At 38.8% G+C, this 20,814-nt stretch overlaps 1 protein-coding gene across 1 annotated transcript in view; it reads right to left on the bottom strand.

Annotated features, from left to right (window-relative positions):
• Positions 1–20,814, bottom strand: part of LOC124606004 — a 213,944-nt gene that overhangs the window by 63,261 nt on the left and 129,869 nt on the right. The window contains exons 9-11 of the mRNA XM_047137966.1: positions 5,056–5,152; positions 3,580–3,608; positions 276–405 (exon numbers count right to left, since the gene is read on the bottom strand). Of these exons, the coding sequence (XP_046993922.1) occupies positions 276–405; positions 3,580–3,608; positions 5,056–5,152 (256 nt within the window). The remainder of the gene's footprint in view (positions 1–275; positions 406–3,579; positions 3,609–5,055; positions 5,153–20,814) is intronic.

Below are 20,814 nucleotides of genomic sequence, written 5' to 3'. Positions count from 1 at the left end.
CTCCATCTATCCCATTGGGGAAAGTGATGAATTAAGACTCTGGCCAAGTAATGTGTTTAATGGCTGGGAGTAGATATCATCAGAATGGCCAGTATGGGATGCATCATTTAGACCTGCAACCTCTGTAACAGCACTATTGTAGATCACATTAGAGCACCCATGGGAGTGGCTGGATACAGCCTCCAAAACGCCATTTATGAGTGCAGTGTGGTTCATTACTGAAGACACACACTACAACTTTCCTTATGTCATGAAGATGACAGTCATCACATCACAGATCATAATATAGTCTCTGGTGAAGATCTGTGGCATAAACAGGGTTCCACTTGAGAGGTTCTCTAGCAAAAACATGTAGTCCTGCTTCACAACATTCACAAATTTTGAAGGAGGAACACCATACAGAACCTGCTGCACACAGAGGAAGGTCAGCCAATTAGGACTCAAAGAGATGAAAAGTGATAAAATATTCCAAGGAAGATCTCAATCATTCCCTTGCAACTTAGTGCTTCATCCCCATCTACAGTTGACTCCTGGAACTGTTCACCTGTCACAACAGTCTTCAGGAACACTACAATACCAAGCAGGGTACTCTCTTTCTCACAGCTTCCATTATCCACTGGTGCCTGAGAAGCTGTATAATGGTGTATGGGCACTTATGGATGTGGATCCAGCAACACCTGGCATGGAGGCTCCAGCCTCATATTATTTCAGGCAGATACAAGCTCTGCATCACAGTTGCCATCAGTGGATCAAGCCAGTCTTCTTATGCTGCCAGTGCTACACACTGTTCCAGAGCCACTGATTCTGACAAGTGCAGAAATGTCCTTTGTTATCAATCTAGATAACATTTGGTCCACTACTGACTCTAAGGGTTGGTTAAAGGGAGCGTTCAACATACCTGCGAAATGTTGGTATGGTTTCTGATAAGGGTACATCAATCCCATTCAAGAGTCACTCTTTCAGGCAGCCAAAGACTATGTCTTCATCATCACCTTTGACCAGGTTTGTTCCATAGGGCAAGGGACTACTGTGCAGAGAGACAGTACTCTGTTTATACTCATCAGGATTGCCAACACAAACGTTGGGACAGGTGCAATACACTCGGCTGTTGCAGTTTGATGTGACTTGGGATCTTATTCACTTGTTAATGATGATTCAGTAATTATTGTACTTTGTGCTGCTCGTAGTGTACCTACACCAAGGGTGTACATTCCCATTGTTCACATAGATTTGATGTTGACCAAAACATTAAAATATGTACTCAATCTTAAATGTACACATCATGAGTGCCTTGAAGAAGCCTGAAACGTGTGCAATTTCCAGATCCAGAGATCACTCTCTCAGTTCACTTCTGCAATAGAAAAACTGTTTCAGTTCGTCCATATTTTCTCAAGTATATTATTGTGTCCGACAGTAGAGTATGGGCATACTGAGTGGTTGTGGCAGCCATTCATTTGGGGGGGGGGGGGGGGGGGGGACAGCTGGTTGGCAGTCATGTGCTTATAAAATGCTTTGTAGAAATTACACCAGAATTGGTAAATAAAATGACTGCATTCACAGTGGATCCTGCATTTGATAGGGTAGGGCAAATCAATGACAGGACTGGAACAGGGTGTTCTGGGTTGCTGCATATGCCATGTCTTGGGTTTTCCCCAGGTGTGTGGCCAATGTTGCATGGGCCTGGGGGTAGGCATAGCATAATAATGGGCAAAGGTATTTTGTAGATGGGTAGGCAGTGGAATACCACTGTGTCAGAGATGGGAAAGATGTTCCTCGTTCTATGACACTACTAAAGGTGCTCAAAGCCATGGCAGCAGATGTAGTTAAGGTATTCCAGATCTGGATGATATTGGGCAATGAAAGGAAAAGGGGGTAGCATGCTCCTTTGTAGTAGTCATGAACATGATTGAAGATTTAGGGGCATGCATGGATAGGGTAAGAAAACCTGTTTGTGAACTGTTTGGTTGGTAGTATCTGTATGTGAAAATGCTGATAATAGCTTTAGTGTACTGGACAAGGGAAAAATCATATGCATGCAAAAAATTAACACATCTATTATTATTATTTTCAAATATTCCCTTAAAGGAGAACATGTGAACTTAATTAGTAATAATTTTTCTGTATTCCTTGATTATTCCCAAATTCCCTTCATACACTCACTGTGTTCGCTCTTGCATTCCTCAACCGTTTGTTTCATTTTTTCTTTTCTGCATGTTTCTCTTTAAGTCTATCATTTTTTATGATGTTTATGAACTGTTCTTGATTGTTTATATTATCTTGTGTGAGTCTAACTTTTTTAATATCTCATTTTGTTTAACAGATCCCTTTTGCCTTGTTCTATAAAATTTCATCCTTCTTTTTCTAAAGTTGTCCATTATTGTTTCTGCCTGTTTGTAGATCTCTCACAGTGACCTCTTTACCCTAATTCCTTCATGAAAAACTGGTCTGAATATTTTTATGAGAATTTTCCTTTCCTGCTTTTCAATTGCTCTTATTTTTGTTTGTTGTGAGTCAACATAAATTTTACAGCACAGAATGCCTCTGGAAGAAATACTGTGTTGTTATGCCTTAGTTTTGCATTGACAAAGAGAGATTTTTTTATTGTTATGACTCTATATGAGTTTATGTATCTTTTGTATTTTTGAGAGTCGTTCTTGATTTGCTATAGTGTTCAATACTGATGGTTGGGTGATCCTCTCCTAGATATTTAAAGTGTGTAACTTGTGACACTTCCCTGTATTGTGTTACAATGGGGACTGGGGTGGTTTCCATGTATTGAGTTATCTCATATGAGATTTATAGGACACTTTTCTGTGAGATTTTATGAAACTTCTCCAGGGCAAGTTTAGCTTTTCACACACACAGGATGTTGGACACCACCAGGTGGCATTGCGGGAATGTGATGTGGTAACAAAAGTATGTAAGCAGAGGAGACATGGATGGTGAATCACTGTTGTGAAGATGTGGGCTGCAACTGGGGAAATCCATTGAGATAAGAACTTTTACAAAGGGCACATTATTATTATGCAGAGCCTGTGAACAAGTATCTTGAAAACAGCGAAGCTGATTGACTGTTCATGTGCTACTGTTGTGAGCATCTACAGAAAGATGTACAGGGACAGTGAAACTATCACTAGGCACTAAATGGTTGGACACCCATGACTCTTCACAGAATGTGGGGCTCAGAGGCTTGTCTGTTCAGTAAAGTATGATAGATGGTGATCTGTGGCATCTCTGATGAAAGAGCACAATGTTGGTGCACGCACAAGTGTTTCAGAGCACACCGTTCACCATACTTTGTTGAAGATGGAACTCCACAGCAGACCAACCCCACATGTTCATATGTTCACTCAATGACATTGTCAATTATGATTGCACTTGGCATGTGACCATTGGGATTCGACTGCTGGTCAATGGAAACATGTTGGCTCTTCAGGTGTATCATAATTTTGCTACACTTGGTCAATGGATGTCTCCACAAAGACCGTCATCGAGGTAAACCGTAGCTCAAAACATGCAACGCACCACCAGGGATGCAGGCTGGTCAGTGCCTTCATGCTTGATGTGTTCCCCAATGGCAATGTCATCTTTCAGCAGTATAATTGTCCCTGTCTCAGAGCCAGAACTGTGCTGCAGTGGATTGAGAAGCATTATAGTGAAGTCATGTTGATGTCTTGTTGACCAAATTCGCCCAATGTAAGTCTTATGGAACCCATCTGGGACACTATCAGCTGCCATCACCGCGTACACAAATCAGTGCCCCATTATTTACACAAATTGCATAGACATCTAATACGACATACCTGCACAAACCTACTAACGAACTGTCAGATTCCTGATACACAGAATTAGTGATCTATTTCATTCCAAAGACAGACAGACAACCCATTAAGCAGGTGCTCATAATGTTTTGGCTCATCAATGTGTGTGTGTGTGTGTGTGTGTGTGTGTGTGTGTGTGTGTGTTAGAGAGAGAGAGAGAGAGAGAGAGAGAGAGAGAGAGAGAGAGAGAGAGAGAGAGAGAGAGAGAGATAAGTAAATGATTTACTACAAAGCAGTAATCCACAAGATAGGTTGCTTCTGTTTCATTTTCAGATTTTCAACATCTATCTAGTATGTGTTGGTCTACTGTATTTTGTCTTCTTATATATTGACATAACATGCTACACAAGGAAAGAAAAGGCAAAAACATGTGTAAGTCCTGGTAAGTGGTAATACAACTTTTAATGTATTAGCAAGGCTTGAGTGAAACATATAATTAGATTTATGTAATAAATTTTCTGCCAAACATCTAATATGTGTCTAATTCATGTAGGTAAATGTCGGTTGGTTACATAAGGTAAAGTTAGATCAATAGATATATATCCATCACCATCAAAACTTAATTTCTCTCTCTCTCTCTCTCTCTCTCCTCTCTCTCTCTCTCTCTCTCTCTCTCTCTCTCTCTCTCTCTCTCTCTCGGTGATGGATATATATCTATTGATCTAACTTTACCTTATGTAACCAACCGACATTTACCTACATGAATTAGACACATATTAGATGTTTGGCAGAAAATTTATTACATAAATCTAATTATATGTTTCACTCAAGCCTTGCTAATACATTAAAAGTTGTATTACCACTTACCAGGACTTACACATGTTTTTGCCTTTTCTTTCCTTGTGTAGCATGTTATGTCAATATATAAGAAGACAAAATACAGTAGACCAACACATACTAGATAGATGTTGAAAATCTGAAAATGAAACAGAAGCAACCTATCTTGTGGATTACTGCTTTGTAGTAAATCAGAGAGAGAGAGAGAGAGAGAGAGAGAGAGAGAGAGAGAGAGGAGAGAGAGAGAGAGAGAGAGAGAAATTAAGTTATGTTGATGGTGATGGATATATATCTATTGATCTAACTTTACCTTATGTAACCAACCGACATTTACCTACATGAATTAGACACATATTAGATGTTTGGCAGAAAATTTATTACATAAATCTAATTATATGTTTCACTCAAGCCTTGCTAATACATTAAAAGTTGTATTACCACTTACCAGGACTTACACATGTTTTTGCCTTTTCTTTCCTTGTGTAGCATGTTATGTCAATATATAAGAAGACAAAATACAGTAGACCAACACATACTAGATAGATGTTGAAAATCTGAAAATGAAACAGAAGCAACCTATCTTGTGGATTACTGCTTTGTAGTAAATCATTTACTTAAGTAACAAATGAAACTGGCTGTGTATAAAACTGCTTCAGTACTAGAATTTACATGTGTATTATATTTATAAGGTAATTATTTCCAAGATAAAAATTCAATCACATAAAATGTAAATAATAGTAAATGATAAAGGCAGAAACAAAAAAATCTTAGAATTGCTAATCTTTGGAACCAAAGGTTGCTTCATCTGGTAGAAGGGAGGAAATGGTTGGAGAAAGCAAGACTAATCTGAGATTATGTAGGAAAGTCACATAAATTCCCTTGTTCATGGTGACACAAGAGCACTGGATAAGATAGAAATTGTAAGTTTTTCGTATATTTTTGTCATTGTTGGTCCCTCTCACTGAACCATATTCTCCCTCTCTGTCCTGAGATTCTACGTGTTTGTTCCACTTCATTTTTACATCCATTACAACATTTTTCCCACCCTCCTTTTTTTCTCAAAAAGAAAAGTAATAACATTAGGGTACAATGTTGCATCCACAATGAGCTCTTTAGAGATGGAGCACAAAGAAGGAAGGACAGGGAAGGAAATATACTGTGTCTTTTTCAAAGAAACAATCCTGGAATTTTTCTTTTATATGGAAAGTATGGTAAACCAAAATGGACAAGGATCTGGACTGCTGTCCTCCCAAATATGAGTCCAGTGTCACATCACTCATTCCTTTTGGTGGAGAAAGTAATATCCAGTTATAAAAGTTGTAATTTAAGAGACTTTCAAAATGTATGTTTGTTGGTATATACAATAAAATACATTCTATAGGCTGTGTGTTCAAAAGTAAAATAATAATATGTAGAGACAGGAATATTATCACAAGTGTTGAGGATACAATTAGTACTGATTTCCTAATAATTTTGATCACTTTTGGTGTGCCACAAGTATTAAATGCTGCTACTGGTTATCAGAAAGTTTACTGTCAGTCTTCGACCGTGTACCTTACGGATATCAACAGTGAAAGCTGTAAAGTATTTATGGAAGATCTTGGCTCAAGATAAACTTCATGAAGCCCACAAAACAGCAGGCCTACAAGAGAATGTCATACTCACAGTTTGTCTAGGATATTAGCAAATCAAACTTGGGATGCAGTGTATATGGAAAGCAATGTAGATGATGAGTTACCTAAATTCTCCATGTTGTTTAAATTAATTTTTGAGGAGCCAAAAATAGCCACTTCAACAGCAGCAGCTAAGGAGAATAAACGGATAATAGCAGATACTAGAAAGTTGCCCCAGGGACTAACATTTCTCACTTTGTTACAAAAGCACTACAATAATACACAGACCTTAGATTACAATCATAGGTACAAAAAGATATACAGGACGGTATGGATTGCTGCAAAAAAATAATTTAATGACAAATTAATATATAATGCAGAAAATAAAATAAAGTTAGTTTGTGATATCACAGGAAAAGACAACACAAGAATAATAACAGACAAATCAAAGATGGGGATAGAATAATCAAAAATCCACAGAAATTGACAAATGAGTGGTTCCAGTTTTACACGGAAAACAGGGTGCAAAAGGTAGAGCTGTTTCATCTGTCTGTTGATGATAAATTTTTAGTAAAGCAATTGTCAGACAAGAATTATATAAACAAGCTGTGCCTCAGGATAGTGTGTTCATTTCAGTTCTGTTCTTAACACAGGCGCTGACTCCATGGGGCCTGAGGGAACCCGAGTTCCCTCAAAAGTTCGTTTCGGGTGGGGGGGGGGGGGGGGGGGCAGAGCCCCACCAATAGTTTATGAAAATTATTAGTAACATTATACTTTGTAATATCACAAAATTATGTTGGAATTTTTTATTTTTCTTGTTTGACAATTGTTACCTTTTAAAATACATTCAGTAATGAGTTAAAACAAATAATTATTATGGTAGTAAGCAGGTTAACTGAAAATGAGTGGTGTGAATCATGATAGTGTTACAGTGTTACAGTGCTGCGGGCACACTTAGAATTTGTCCCGGTGTGCAAACCTTTGGATAAAGTCTGGCGCCGGCGGGCCAGCGCTGCGGCCGCGGTGACATCAAATGGACTGGAACAGAAGAACCTGCGACCCTCCACCTCGGCTTGACTCTTCAAGACATTATGACACTGCAGCTATAAAAGCCCACCTGCTGTCACAGTCATTCAGTGTGGATGGTTTCATTCAGTGAATACTGCAGATGTGTTTAGTGTTCCAACTTCAGTGTCTAGTGGACTATTTTATATGACTATATTTTATTTGTTTACTTTAGTCTCTCAGTGTATTGTGAATTAAGTTTGAAATGGATAAATTTGTTACAAAAAAGGCGTGCTTGGAATTTGAAGATACTGCAAGTCAAACTCTAACAATTATTGTGTCGTCAATTGCTTCATCATCTTCAGGCGAGAACCATTCACAGCCAAAACTTGGACAATCCGGTAAGGGAAGACCATTTCAGAAGTCTTGGTTGATCAGATATACATGGATAGAATATGAAGCATCTACTGAAAAAGTTTTTTGCAAAGCCTGCAAAGAGGCAGATGCTAAAAATCTTTTACAATTTTCCTCAAGAAAAGAAGATACATTTACTTCGGTAGGGTTTTCTAAATGGAAAAAGGCTTTAGAAAAATTCTGTCTTCATGAAAATACGTTTATGCATAAAGAAAGTGGTCTGAAACTAAATTCTATCACTCACTGAAGAGTGGCCTCCCAACTGAATGAACAGTTAGATAGTAATATGAAGAAAGGCTGTTTAGCTCTTGAGACAATTTTTACTGCCGTGCAATTTCTATACTGACAAAGACTAGCAATTACAGGGCATGAAGAGTTTCAATGGTTGGAACTCCGAAAGAATGTCATACCTGAGTTTAAAAATTGGTTAGGACATTTAGGGTATAAGTAGACATCCCACGATATTCAAATTGAGATCATTGATCTACTAGGAAAGTCTGTGTTGAGAAAGGTATTGGCATCAATCAATACGACTGAACATTTTTCTATTGTGGTTGACAAAACAAGTGATTCTCCAATTCACAAACAAGTGTCATTTTGTATTCGTACTGTCAATGATTTCTTAATCATCAACAAAGACGTAATTGGCTTGTACAAGACCCCCAACACTGAATCACAAACTCTGTTTAGTATTTTAAAAGACATTTTTGCTCATCTTGATTTGTCAATGGATAACTTAAGAGGACAGTGCTATGATGGTGCCTTGAATATGAGAGAGAACTTCAAAGGACTAAAAAAGTTAGTTTTGGATTTTCAACCAAAAGCCCGTTATGTGCACTGCACTGCTCGCAGTTTAGACTCAGCAGTTGTAGTCAGTCTCTGCCATCTTACATCTATGAGGGAATCCAACAAAAGGATGGGACTTTTCAGAAGCATACGCTGTGAGAACGCCAACGACCGAGCTGGTCTACGACCCCTTTGCCCAACTCGATGGACTATGTGAGCTTCTAGTATCTTGAGAATACTGAAAAAATTTGAAGAACTTCTAGAGTTTTTTGAAATATTTTCTGCAGAGGGCAAAACAGAAGCAGGTTACTAATGTGCAGGCTACCCTAAGTCAAAGTTACAATTCAAGACTTATTTCTTTTTACAGCATAATTGTCATGCAATGAACCCAGCTGAGGATGTCAATGAAAAAAATTCAATGCCCTCATCTAAGTGTTGCTAATCTGGAAAAAATATATGAGGGCTTGATTTGTATAATGAATGGAAGATGTGTTAGTTTTGAACACTTTTGGGAACTGTGTTTAAAAGAAAAACCTTCACAAGTTGATTATCCTTTGCTTCCTCAGAATCGTAGTATACCAAGTAGTATGAAAACAATGAAGCCAGTTCACCACACACTTTCAAAACCCCAAAGGTATACTACAAAGCTACTTACAATTTAAGTTTGTGAAATGGTGCAATCTTGCATTATTGAGCGCTTTGCTTCAACTGGACTCACACCAGTCATTGCAGTTGAACAAGAGTGCTTGCTTTTAGTAGACAGAGGTGAAACAAATTTGAAAAATCAACTGAGTTTTTGAAAAATGACCTATACATTGAGAGACTGTGCTTACACTTGAATATGTTAGCCAATATCGCTAATAAAAAAACTACTGGTCTTAAAAAACATGCATGATGTAAGAAAGTACATTACACAAGAGCCTGCAGTTATAGAAATGTTATGTGAACTAGTGAAGTGCATTAAGCTTCTCCAAATAGCTCCAATCATGACTGCAACAGCAGAATGGTCATCTATTCTTCTTAGACATCTGCAGTCATATCTCCTATCAACAATGGGACAGAAGCAATTGAACAACTTGGCTGTTCTTCATGCCCTCTGAGATGTTTTGGATGAATAGGATATCCGACCAGTCATCAATGACTTCATATTCAGTAATCCAGTCAGATGGTTGACATTTGGACCTTTCTAAAGACACTCTAGCCCTAACAATGGCATTTAGACCAATATTATTTTTTTAATAAAATAGTGAATGAAATACATACATAATGTTAAATTTTCAGTTTTGAATTATTAGTACTAGTTTAGTACTGTATTACTATATTACTATAGTACTGTATTAGTTATTTTCGAATACTTAAATATTTTTAGGGTGTAAGACCCAATTAAAACCCGCTTTTTACATACTTTTTGACTGGAAGTATTAGGCATACTGTATTAACTTCATTAACTGTATTAAAGCATTGGCTTTGAGATATTATTTTTATTTAATGAACCCCGAGCCTTATTCAAAGTAAGCTTACATTAGCTATTTCACTTATTAATCAAAGTGCTATTACTGTGCAACAGCAATATTTTATGTTTCATTCTTTTAATGACAATTTAGGATTTGTTTAAATATAATTTCAGTCTTTTCAGAGCTATATATTCACTGCTCTGCAATAGTGTATAACCATGATTATTACTGTAAATTAAATTAGCTTTTCATGAAAATACCATGCGTGTTTATGTTTTGTTTCTTTTTTCAAAGCTAAAAAATGTGTCAGGCTTGTCGAGTTTCCTGGAGTGTCGAGTTATCAAGAGTACAGTTTTTGGGGTTCTAATGTTGATCTTATGACTCTAAAATGCCTTAAAAAACTTTAAAACTTACTATTTTTCAACTAAAATTTTAAAAAATTTACCAGGGCAAGACCCCCAGTATGGGCCTCCCCAATATTTTTTATAAGTAGGCACCCCTGGTTCTTAATATGTATCAATACCTTTACACATAGTGTATGACATGGAGAAAAAATTCTTTTTGCTGATGACAGAAAAATCATATTCACTGATAAAACACAGATTCTCCAAATAGAAAATGCAGATAAAACTTCAAAGGATGTTTACAAGATGACAAAAAAAAGACAAAATTTTTAGGAATGAATACTGATCATCAGTTAACATGGAATGAACACTCATAGACACTGGCAAAAAGAATGTAACCAGCATATAATGCTATTCTGTCACCAGTTTGTAGCAGCCAGTGTCTTGTGGTGACTTACTATTCAAATATACATTCGCTTCTTAGCTATGGTATTCTTTTCTGAGTATCAAACGCACAAAACATGGATACAGTTTTTGAAACTGTAGAAGAAAACAATAAGAATAATAACTAGAAATAGCAGGCAGGCTCATTCTAAGGAACTATTTAAAAAACTGGGTATCCTTTCCACACAAAGTGAGTACAACTGCCAATCTATTGTTCCAATCAGGAAAAATGTTACTAAGTCTTTCACTAATAGTTCTATATAGAAATGTGGAACAAGAACCAGTTTGCACTTGCATAGGAAAAACAAACAGAAAACTCAAAACTGCAGTTTCTTTAAGGGAATAAAATTGTATAACAAGTTGCCCAAGTATATGAAAAAGATTACTAAAATACGAGGTGTGGCTAGAAAAAAACCGGACTAGTACTGGTGAAACAATAAAACGAATGCAATAAGGCTGAAAGTCGCGTGGCCTGTCACGTGACTCTCGCTCCGCCTACTGCTCGAGTTTCATCTGCCTCCTGCACTCAGTCTGCCCGTGGCATCTGTTTTAAGTAGTTGACATTTTGTCTATGCATCGGAAAATGTTGAGTGTACAGAAAGAACAGCGTGTTAACGTCAAATTTTGTTTCAAACTAGGAAAATCTGCAAGTGAAACGTTTGTAATGTTACAACAAGTGTACGGCGATGATTGTTTATCGCGAACACAAGTGTTTGAGTGGTTTAAACGATTTAAAGATGGCCGCGAAGATACCAGTGATGACACTCGCACTGGCAGACCATTGTCAGCAAAAACTGATGCAAACATTGAAAAAATCGGTAAACTTGTTCGACAAGATCGCCGTTTAACAATCAGAGCAGTGTCTGAGTTAACAGGAGTTGAGAAGGAAAGTGTTAGGCAGATTCTTCATGAAAGTTTCAACATGAACAAAGTGTGTTCAAAAATGGTTCCAAAGTGTCTCACAATTGAACAGAAGGAACGCCGAAGAATGATTTGTTCTGACATCCTGGAAAACATTGAAAGTGATCCCACTTGCGATGAATCGTGGTTTTTTACTTACGATCCCGAAACTAAACGCCAATCGATGCATTGGAAAACTCCTGGTTCTCCACAACAAAAAAAAGCACGAATGTCAAAATCGAAATTCAAGGCAATGATGATTGTTTTTTTTTGACATCAAAGGGATTGTGCACATTGATTGGGTACCAGAGGGACAAACAGTGAATCAGCATTACTACATTAGCGTCCTGGCTACCCTACGTGAGCGAGTACGGAGAAACCGGAACGATTTGTGGAGAAAAAAGTCATGGATCCTTCACCAAGACAATGCCCCAGCTCACAGTGCATTGTCAGTGAAGACGTTTTTGGCAAAACACAACATTCCCATCTTAGATCATCCACCCTACTCACCTGATTTGGCCCCCTGTGACTTTTTTCTTTTCCCTAAAGTCAAGTCAGCTTTGAAAGGAACCAGATTTGAGACTGTTGAAGCAGTAAAAGAAAAAGCGACGGAAGTAATGTATGGACTTACCGAAAATGATCTGCAGCATTGCTATGCACAGTGGAAAATTCGTATGGAGCGGTGTAGAGACCGAGGAGGAGAGTACATTGAAGGAGATAACATGAAATTGTAAATAAATGTTTTTTCCAGCATCAGTCCGGTTTTTTTCTAGCCGCACCTTGTACATCCATTTAAAAAGGCAGCTAAAACAGTATTCATGAGTTATGCACACTATATAACTAATGATTACTTGGCGGACTTGCAGCAGTGGCTAATAATGAATGGGGACAACTACAACACCCTGTCGAATTTCAGTACATGATCACAATGTACTGCATTTATAAGAAAATCATGTGCTAAGATCTATAGTGCATGATACCAATGCTTCGTCATTCTCCTGAGTTCAAAACCTCACTCATTATGAGGGAGATGCAGACTCAGTTTTTCAGGCAGACTCAGGGCAGGACATGAAGATGTGCATGGTGCGTAGTTGCAAGTTTATGGTCGTGGAGTCAGTTCTCCAAACACAGGGACTAATCAAATGAGACACTACAGTTGTTAAGACACTGATTTCATATTTGAGAGGATTGAGTTTGCTATGTTAATCCAACTTCTTTACATTTTCTGTGATTTCTATAAATCAATTCAAGAAAATGCCAGGATGGTTCCTTCAGCAAGGCCATGGCTGAGCATCTGCCCCATCCCCATAAAATCCTACTTATATATTCCATGTGTATGTATATTTTGAGCTATTTATTTTTATTATCTTATGATGAGAAATTCTGTATCATTATGAGATGATCCCTGGATGAATAAATAAATCAGATCAAATCAAATATCCCAGTTTTATGTTTTCTCGCAGCACTGCAATAAAGACATTCTAAAACTGAGTTTGTCCCTCTGCTCCTCTACCCTTTCAGAAACTGCTACATGGGAAATGGTTAATGATTTATACTCCAGTAACTCTTTCCTCACACAAGGAAAAGGGTAGATTGCTACACACTGTAAAGATGACACACTGAGTTGCAAACATGCACAATGGAGAGACTATTACATTTGAGCTTTCAGACTAAGCCTTCTTCAGAAAAGGAAAATGCATACACATTCTCACAAGCAAGTATACACCTCACAGTCACGTGACTGCTATCTCTAGCTGCTCCATCCAGAAACATGTCAAATGAGCAGCATTCTGGAGTGGGGCGGGGAAAGGGGAGGGACTGCATGGTATGTGTAGAAGAGGAATTGGTGCTCACTGGTGGAGCATGCATTGATTAGAGATGGCAGGACAGGCCTGAAAGACATAATGTCAGGAGGAGGGAGAGGGGGAGAAAATAAGATGTGGAAAGGAGCAGAGAAGGGCAAAAGACTGGTGAGTGCGCCAGCAGAGAACAGTGAACAGTGAGGGTGAGGGGGAGGCTAATTGTAGGGATGTGACAGGACAGAGGGGGTGGAAACAGTTAGGGAGAGGGTGTACAGATAGTAAGTTACTATATGTTGAGGCCAGGATGATTTCAAGAGTGGAGAATGTATTGTAAGTATAACTCGCATCTTCAAAGTTCACACAAACTGGTGGTGGACAGGAGGTCCAGATGGTCAGTGTTGTGATAGAAATGGGACTACATTCACATCCATATCTGAAATTCCTTCCTCATGTCAACATTCTCTGAAGAGATCAATTTAGCTTGAATTTTTAACTTTCTGGACTTTATACTGGTATGTCTATACCCAGTTCCAGAAGTAAACTGTCCTTTAAAAAAATAGTACAAATGAGTTTACTACCTCAGATTAAATTTCACATTAATATGTTACCTGATTGATATTAGCAACCAAGGGGAGTAATCCATTTGTTTGTAATCTACACTCCTGGAAATGGAAAAAAGAACACATTGACACCGGTGTGTCAGACCCACCATACTTGCTCCGGACACTGCGAGAGGGCTGTACAAGCAATGATCACACGCACGGCACAGCGGACACACCAGGAACCGCGGTGTTGGCCGTCGAATGGCGCTAGCTGCGCAGCATTTGTGCACCGCCGCCGTCAGTGTCAGCCAGTTTGCCGTGGCATACGGAGCTCCATCGCAGTCTTTAACACTGGTAGCATGCCGCGACAGCGGGGACGTGAACCGTATGTGCAGTTGACGGACTTTGAGCGAGGGCGTATAGTGGGCATGCGGGAGGCCGGGTGGACGTACCGCCGAATTGCTCAACACGTGGGGCGTGAGGTCTCCACAGTACATCGATGTTGTCGCCAGTGGTCGGCGGAAGGTGCACGTGCCCGTTGACCTGGGACCGGACCGCAGCGATGCACGGATGCACGCCAAGACCGTAGGATCCTACGCAGTGCCGTAGGGGACCACACCGCCACTTCCCAATAAATTAGGGACACTGTTGCTCCTGGGGTATCGGCGAGGACCATTCGCAACCGTCTCCATGAAGCTGGGCTACGGTCCCGCACACCGTTAGGCTGTCTTCCGCTCACGCCCCAACATCGTGCAGCCCGCCTCCAGTGGTGTCGCGACAGGTGTGAATGGAGGGACGAATGGAGACGTGTCGTCTTCAGCAATGAGAGTCGCTTCTGCCTTGGTGCCAATGATGGTCGTATGCGTGTTTGGCGCCGTGCAGGTGAGCGCCACAATCAGGACTGCATACGACCGAGGCACACAGGGCCAACACCCGGCATCATGGTGTGGGGAGCGATATCCTACACTGGCCGTACACCACTGGCGATCGTCGAGGGGACACTGAATAGTGCACGGTACATCCAAACCGTCATCGAACCCATCGTTCTACCATTCTCAGACTGGCAAGGGAACTTGCTGTTCCAACAGGACAATGCACGTCCGCATGTATCCTGTGCCACCCAACGTGCTCTAGAAGGTGTAAGTCAACTACCCTGGCCAGCAAGATCTCCGGATCTGTCCCCCATTGAGCATGTTTGAGACTGGATGAAGCGTCGTCTCACGCGGTCTGCACGTCCAGTATGAACGCTGGTCCAACTGAGGCGCCAGGTGGAAATGGCATGGCAAGCCGTTCCACAGGACTACATCCAGCATCTCTACGATCGTCTCCATGGGAGAATAGCAGCCTGCATTGCTGCGAAAGGTGGATATACGCTGTACTAGTGCCGACATTGTGCATGCTCTGTTGCCTGTGTCTATGTGCCTGTGGTTCTGTCAGTGTGATCATGTGATGTATCTGACCCCAGGAATGTGTCAATAAAGTTTCCCCTTCCTGGGACAATGAATTCACGGTGTTCTTATTTCAATTTCCAGGAGTGTAACTTTGAAAGTTTCGTGATATGAACTGTGCAGCCATGTTGCACCACATATTCTTGAAAATTTACTTCTCCCCTATTTCTGAAAATCTATGATGTTTATTCATTTGATTACTTAAAAGGATAGCTCTACTTGAGAGCTATCCATCATACCCTTAACAATATTTTATTCAAAGTGATTTCATGATGAACTAAAATTTAATTTAAAATGCTGTACCGTAAAACTCATTGAAATTGTATATGAAATTAAGTAAACCTTTCCAAACTGAATATCAGAACATGTAGGGCAATATGTGGGCCATTTTTTTATGTAAGTAACGAAATTCACCTAAAGGCTTTTAATTGTTATCTTGTAAATCTTACTTTTAACAATGTATTCAATTGTTTAGTTTTATACAGCAGGAAATGGTGCATGAGCCACGGAGGTAGTAAGTCAAAGAGTAGTAAGAGATAGTGAGTACCAGGGAGAGAAAGAGTCAGTCAGTGAGTCTGCATTATTGTCTTTCAGAAACTGTTTGTGTGAGACTCTTTCGTAGACCGTCTGGCAAGAGATGTATACATCATCAAAGTACATCGATATCAGGCATAATACAAAACAAGAAAAGTGATTTACTCCATGTTTTATTTAAAAAATTAATACATCAGCAATGTTGAACACTGGGATTTTCTGAAGCAACAGCCCCTGAGGCTAAAACAGCTGAGTATCTCATCATATGGAGCAGCTAAGTTATTATGTGAACTTCTATTAACTGTAATTGAAATTTTCTAGTTTTCACTCATCTTCGTACTAGTGAATGGTGGAGTCCTAAACTATTAAGTTGTTCCATTAGTATGATTGAGAATTCACTACTACCACTGTCCAATTATAGATTGATCTCACCAACTGTTCTGAACTGCAAAAATGGGAGTTATTCTTACAGCACGTTTCTCATTTCTGAAGTCATCCCAGCTTCAACCTGCAGTTACTTACTGCCCCGCACCCTCCACCCAACTCTTCCCACCCCCTCTGACCTGTCACCTTCTTACAGTTTGTCTCCCCTCACCCTCATTGTGCGCTGGATGCTCTGTCAGGCAGTGCTGATTGCTCTTCCTTCACTAGTAGCCTGCTATCCCACCCCTTGCCCTGTCCTGCTCCAGATTATTGCTCTCATTCAATGTAGTTCTATTTCAGTCTGGCTGGAGTGTCCAGAGATGATGGTCATGTGTTTATGTGGTGTGCTCACTTGTGTGAATGTGTGTGCAGTTTTCTTTTTGGAACAAGGCATTGGCCAAAAGCTTATATGAAACAGTCTTTTCAACATGCCTGTCTGCAACTCAGTGTGTCATTTTTATAATGAGTAGCAGTGCATCCTTTTCATAATATTGTTGCTGTCCCACACTGTTTGATCTTTCCTAATATTGATCCACATAAAGGTAGAGCAGGCTCTGAAAGAAATCTAGTTAATTATGAATAAAATTATTTCAACAGTTGCTTACTCAGTTATCTCAAACAACAACTTTCAGTCTCCTTCTTCTGGAAGCTCAATATTTATGTGAATACATGGCTATTTTTCATATAAAATTGCTACCTACATCAGTAACAACAGGGGCCTGTTTACAAAATGCTATTACTTTTCATGCAGCAATGCAATAAGATTGCTACTTGCCATCTAACTAACAGGAATTTTCACTTCTTGAACCTAGATAATCAGATAGTTTGTAGAAGAGTGGCTGATGAGGCAAACTTTCAGTTTTCTTTTGAACTGGAAGGGATTCCTAATTTGTTGCTTCATGTTAGATGGGAATTTGTTGAAGACCATTGCACTACTGTACGTAACTCCACCATTGCACCAATGTACATCACTTCACTCTAATCCCTCAACAAGGAGGCAAAGTCTGTATGGAAAAGTACTTGAATAACTTGTACTGTGACTGTGCATATGACAGATCAGGTGAAATTGATTTTATTATCAACAAATACCATTAAGGAGTAACTGTACTGGGGTGAGGGGGGGGGGGGGGGGGGGGGGGCAAATTTCAAGATCCTTAAACAGAGCTCTACAAGATATTGGGTTACCTACTGTACATAATATTCTTATGCTGGCTTATGCTGAATAAATACTAATAATGCTATAAGAGAATCAGGAGTGAAAATATGCAAAACAAAAAAATAAGGAAATATCCTTGCTTTAGGTCAACACTGTGAAAGAAGCTCTTAATTGAAAAACATGGCAAACTGAGTTGTCATTTCCTCTAATAATTGCTCAGAAGTAAGGGAAATAATTAGGAAGATTTCTTGCCAACATAATAACAACTGCACAGAAGTAAGGGAAATCATTAGGAAAATTTCTTGTGAACGCAGCAAACCATCAGTAACTGCTGTATTCAGACAAGGATATTCCCAAACAAATCCAAACACATCAGCTAGGCAATAGTGAATATTTTTTTGAATCTCTGCCATAGAAGACAGAATCCAGCTTCTTACTGTCACCGAGCATTCTTAGAAGATAGATAGGCATTCTGTTTCAACAAAAGAAAACAATACATCTGCTTTTTCTCACTGAGCAAGCTGAGTTTAGCTCTGAGACTCATGAAACTGCTCCTGGCTACAAGCAAATCCTGTACAACATATTGTGGCATCTAAGGAATAAGACAACAGGAATTCTCCTATCAGTTTCTAATAAAATCAAACCAATAAAATCAGACTTTCCTGACTCATGGAGGTAGGATATCTTGAACCATCTCCTGAGGCTAGCAAAGCATCGTATATTTTCGAGAATTTTGCAATTTTGTTGTTTTTACTAAGTCTGGAGGAAAGACCATGCCTCCAGAGCCCCTCACTGCATGGGTTGTTGCATCTCACTTGGCTCCTAGCATCCAGGAAGCACTCACTCACAACCAACCATTCTACCCTTGATAATCACTGGAGCCAGTAATTTCAGTCACTGAAATGACTTTCCTATACAGATAACATCCTGAGAAATATTTTTTGATCTTGAGAAGGGCTACAATACTGAAACTTCCTGGCAGGTTTAAACTATGTGCCAGATGAGGACTTAGCACTGTAGCTCTTACCTAAAAACATGTGAAGCTTCCTACAGGCAAGCAGCCTAGCAGTCAATGGTGCCTGTTTGGAAGCTGTCACATAAGTCATCAAAGTCTTACTTGGTGTGACATGGGTTTATGTCAATTGGGGGAGTAAGTAGAAACATGGACTTCAAATGTTCCTTGACAAGTTGGTTTGTGTTTGAGTGCATTTTAGCCAGTAGCCACAGCAAAAGGATTTATAGGCCAATGGTTGAAGAACCTGATCCCTGAAGTGTTTTCACTGTAGGTTCTGCAGAGATGAAATAATTTTTGTGCAATTCCACGAGGACTGTTGGTGCCGTTGTAACTTACTAAGCAGATTCATTTGGATAGTTTGGAGAACATTCAATCACTTCACAAGTACCATCATTCATCAACAAAATAACCATACATGTTGTGATACTCACTGCAGGCTTTACCAGAATTTTACACATTAACTAAACACTTTAAATAAAAAATCTACATAGGTGTTTACCTTTTGAGTAGTGGATATTCACTAACCAAGGGTTTGTACATGATGCCTGTTTATAAATACACATATTACAGTAATTACAAACTGGTAAAATACTGAACTATTTGATTCTATATATTAGCACAATATTAATGACAATTAAAAGGAACAAAAATACAATAGGCAGTGAAGTAAGTTCCTTTACATAATAGCCATATAATAGAAAATTGTGAAAGTATAGACACTATACAGTTTAAACTGCATTGTGATTTTGAATGTTTCTACAAAATGAATTATTCTAATTGGAATAATTAACAAACTACTGTACTAGGATATGTAAGTAAAGGTATATATTTTTGGAAATAAATATTGGATCTACAAAACTATGACAACTGAATTTTAGAAAGAATTATATTTTGAGATTGGAACTTTCTGGAACACAAAAGCTTTGAATATGAATAACATATGAATATAAAGTTTTTGGAAAAAATAAAACGTTTGCTGAAAGGTGGAGAATGAGGTCTTTTAAAGAAACTGTGCCAATCTCAAAAAAAATTCTAGCATCATTGACTATTTATGTTCATAGTATCTGTAGATACTGCAAATCATTAATATTTCTCAAAATAAAATATTTTCATACAAACCAAATGCACTGTTATCTTCAGGAGTCATTCAAATACTGGGATAATGAAGTTTAATGAAATACTTCTTGAATAAAAAATGAGGTATTCCATATAACTATCATATGTGCACTATTAATGAAGAGAGATCAGAAAAGGGGGAAAAACACTGACATTAGGAGCAGTACAAGAATGAGTATGATAATCCTATCTTGCTCTTTCATGACATTTTTACGGACACACAATGAGTAGATTACGATGGCCACAGGTGTATACAGGAACAGTCATATAGTCAGTTTGCATTCTGAGACTAGTGAGCTGTCAGTGTCCACAAGACAACTCCCCATACTGCATAAGGCATACAGGGTTTTGTCTGCAAACTATGATTCACTGAAAATGGACTAATTGGACTGAGTTTCATCCAGCTGTCAGTGGAGGCAACTTGTCAACCTGATAGGCCTAGAATTATTTTACATTCACTCAACAGAGAAGAAAATAGTGCCCACTATTTTGTTTTCAAACTGTTATTTTACAGTATTTTATATCAGCACTGAAACTGTAAACTGGTGGCAAAACTTTGGTTGCTCTGTCCTTTCATTTGATTGTGTTCTGGAGATACATTTACCCAACAAGTATGCCATTTATAAGATGAACTGACAAGCATCTTGGCTGCACTGGAGCAGATGTGATCTATTTGAGCTGCAAAATTCATCACCTCCTCTGACTCCTTGAGAAAACTTCTGACAATACACTGCACCAAGCAGAGAAATCAGCTCAGTCCACTCAGAACATAATGTCCACCTTTATCTAAGGGCAAGAGACACTGTGTTGCAGTTTATGACAATGAATGTGGAAATTATGGTAATCCATTTCAGATATGAATACATAGTAGGCAGAGAAGCAAACCCAGCACCAACAGTAGCACAATGTGCTGTCCATTTACATTCATATACTCAGTCTTAAGTATAATACAGGGTGATTCAAAAAGAATACCATAACTTTAAAAATGTGTATTTAATGAAAGAAATATAATATAACCTTCTGTTATACATCATTACAAAGAGTATATAAAAAGGTTTTTTTTCACTCAAAAACAAGTTCAGAGATGTTCAATATGGCCCCCTCCAGACACTCGAGCAATATCAACCCGATACTCCAACTCGTTCCACACTCTCTGTAGCATATCAGGCATAACAATTTGGATAGCTGCTGTTATTTCTTGTTTCAAATCATCAATGGTG

Source organism: Schistocerca americana, chromosome 3, assembly GCF_021461395.2.
Source record: "Schistocerca americana isolate TAMUIC-IGC-003095 chromosome 3, iqSchAmer2.1, whole genome shotgun sequence".
NCBI classification, from domain to species: domain Eukaryota; kingdom Metazoa; phylum Arthropoda; class Insecta; order Orthoptera; family Acrididae; genus Schistocerca; species Schistocerca americana.
Note: the sequence above shows the minus strand (reverse complement) of the source record. Positions and strands in the feature narration are given on the sequence as shown.